Source organism: Phaethon lepturus, unplaced genomic scaffold (genome assembly GCF_000687285.1).
Source record: "Phaethon lepturus isolate BGI_N335 unplaced genomic scaffold, ASM68728v1 Scaffold54595, whole genome shotgun sequence".
NCBI classification, from domain to species: Eukaryota; Metazoa; Chordata; class Aves; order Phaethontiformes; family Phaethontidae; genus Phaethon; species Phaethon lepturus.
This window is the reverse complement of record NW_010542296.1, coordinates 2,410-5,176: the sequence shown is the minus strand read 5'-3', so window position 1 is coordinate 5,176 and position 2,767 is coordinate 2,410. Positions and strand designations below refer to the sequence as shown.

Below are 2,767 nucleotides of genomic sequence, written 5' to 3'. Positions count from 1 at the left end.
GGCGGAAATCCCTGCCGGTTTGAGAGGTTGTAAAAGTACCTTACTTCACTGCTTAAAGTAGTGTGGATTGCTGACCTGAAATAAATGATTGCAAGTCAGCTGTGACTCTTGGTGGATTGCTTACAGTGCTGTTTTCTTGGTTTTGCAGTGCCTTCTCCTAGTGCCTTGCTGGTTGACAATCCCACGTCCTTTGGAAATGCGAAGGAAGTAATAGCAATCAAAGATTACTGTCCGACTAATTTCACCACGTTGAAGTTCTCCAAGGGAGACCACCTTTATGTCTTAGACACGTCGGGAGGTGAGTGGTGGTACGCTCACAACACCACGGAAATGGGTTACATCCCTTCCTCCTACGTCCAGCCTGTAAACTACCGCAACTCTTCCTTAACGGACAGCGGGATGATCGACAATCTACTAGAGAGCCCTGACGAGGGGGTCAAGGAGTTGGACCTGCTTGGAGAATGGACTGATGTGAAAAGAAACTCTGTGAAAACCTACAATAACAACCCGTTCTTGAACGGAGTCCAGACGAACCCATTTCTGAATGGGAATTTGCAAACAGTGCCCAGCTCGGACAGAGAGTCCAACTCCAACGTCGCCGTTGACTTGCTGCTCTTTGACACGGGGGCTCCTACTTCAGCTGTTTCCAGTTCGGCCGCTAATAGCAGCCTGGGTAACATTTTTGACGAATTTCCATCCACAAACAGGCTGGATCTGGAACAGCCTGTGAAAAGGGACAATCCCTTCTTCAGAAGTAAGCGTTCCTACAGTTTGTCTGAACTGTCTGTTCTTCAGGCCAAGTCAGATGCTCCAGAATCGTCGGGTTTCTTCAGTGGTTTGAAGTCTCCCACCCCTGAGCAGTTCCAGAGCCGGGAAGATTTTAGGACCGCGTGGCTGAACCACAGGAAGCTGGCTCGGTCTTGCCATGACTTGGATTTGCTCGGTCAAAATCCTGGCTGGGGTCAGACGCAACCGGTGGAGACCAACATTGTCTGCAAGCTGGATAGCTCTGGTGGAGCCGTTCAGCTTCCAGACACCAACATCAGCATCCACGTGCCAGAGGGCCATGTGTGCCCTGGGGAAACGCAGCAGATCTCGATGAAAGCAATGCTGGATCCACCGCTGGAGCTCAACAGTGACAAGTGCAGCACCATCAGCCCAGTCCTGCAGATCAAACTCAGCAATATGGAAGTGAAAACCTACATCATTCTGGAGATGAAAGTGTCGGCAGAGGTCAAGAATGACATCATGAGCAAGAGTTTGGTAGGGCTGCAATGCCTGCGGAGCGACATGAAAGAGGGGCCATACACACCGATGCAGCTGAGCTATTCATATGGGGACACGATCCAGGTGCAGCTGGAGAACCTGGAGCCTTGCATGTACATCGCAGCCGTAGCCCAGGGACAGAATATCCTCTACCCTTACACTGTTTGGGATTACATCAGCAAGAAGATCACGGTTGGCGTCTACGGCCCAAAACACATTCACCCTTCCTTTAAAACCGTCGTGGCCATGTTCGGGCATGAATGCGCACCCAAGACTCTCCTGGTGAATGAAGTCACAAGGCAGTCCCACAGCCCAGCTCCTGTTGCCCTGCAGCTCTGGGGTAAGCATCAGTTTGCTCTGTCCCGGCCTCAGGACCTCAAGCTCTGCATGTTCTCCAACATGACCAACTACGAGGTGAAAGCTAGCGAACAAGCCAAAATTATTCGGGGCTTCCAGATGAAGCTGGGCAAGGTCAGCCGCCTTATCTTCCCCATCACGTCCCACGACCCCAACGAGCTCTCAGACTTCACTCTAAGGATACAGGTCAAGGATGACAAGGATGCCATTTTGACCCAGTTCTGCGTCCAGACACCACAGCCGCCTCCGAAAAGTGCCATCAAACCGATGGGGCAGAGGCGGTTCCTCAAGAAGAACGAGGTTGGAAAGATCATCCTTTCACCTCTGGCTGCCACCGCCAAGTATCCAGTATTTCAGGACCGACCAGTGTTGAGCTTGAAGTATGGCAAGCTGCTGAAGACGGTGGTGAGGCAAAGCAAGAACCACTATTTGCTGGAGTACAAGAAAGGAGACATCATAGCCCTCCTCAGTGAGGAGAAGATCAGGTTAAAAGGGCAGCTGTGGACCAAGGAGTGGTATATTGGTTACTACCAGGGAAAAATAGGCCTTGTGCACACCAAAAACGTGCTGGTGGTTGGGAAGGTCAAGCCCAGCTACTTCTCTGGGCCAGATCTCACCACCAGCTTGTTGCTTGAGCAGATCCTGAGGCCCTGCAAATTCCTTACCTACATCTACGCCTCCGTGAGGACTCTGCTCATGGAGAACCTTAGCAGCTGGCGGTCCTTTGCCGATGCGCTGGGGTACTTGAACTTGCCGCTCACATTTTTCTGCCGAGCAGAGTTGGACAGCGAGCCAGAGCGAGTGGCCTCTGTCTTGGAGAAGCTAAAGGAAGACTGCAATAACACCGAGAACAAGGAGAGGAAATCTTTCCAGAAGGAGCTGATGACGGTGAGTCTGAGGGTGTCTTTAATTCTCTGCCATGCAGAGTGATTAGGGTGAACGGGGTGTGGAAGCTTCCTAATTCAGTCTGTGGAAAATGAAGTTCATCTTTAAGGTCTTCTGCAAGCTGCTCGGCACAGCCAGGTGGAAGTTCAGGTTGTGCGTGTTGGTGGGCTTCTGGTTTAATGGAATCAGGGCCATAAATGAGGGACACGCTGGGTGAAATACCATCGGTACACATCGTGTGAGGGCAGCCAACAGGCTT

The 2,767-nt window shown here is 51.5% G+C and overlaps 1 protein-coding gene across 1 annotated transcript; it reads left to right on the top strand.

Moving 5' to 3' along the window:
* Positions 1-148: 148 nt before the first annotated feature.
* SH3BP4 (SH3-domain binding protein 4) lies at positions 149-2,553 on the top strand (the record flags this gene model as incomplete). Its single annotated transcript, XM_010287970.1, has 1 exon — positions 149-2,553. A coding segment is annotated over one exon (2,405 nt), but the record flags the coding sequence as incomplete, so codon positions are not given.
* Positions 2,554-2,767: the final 214 nt, after the last annotated feature.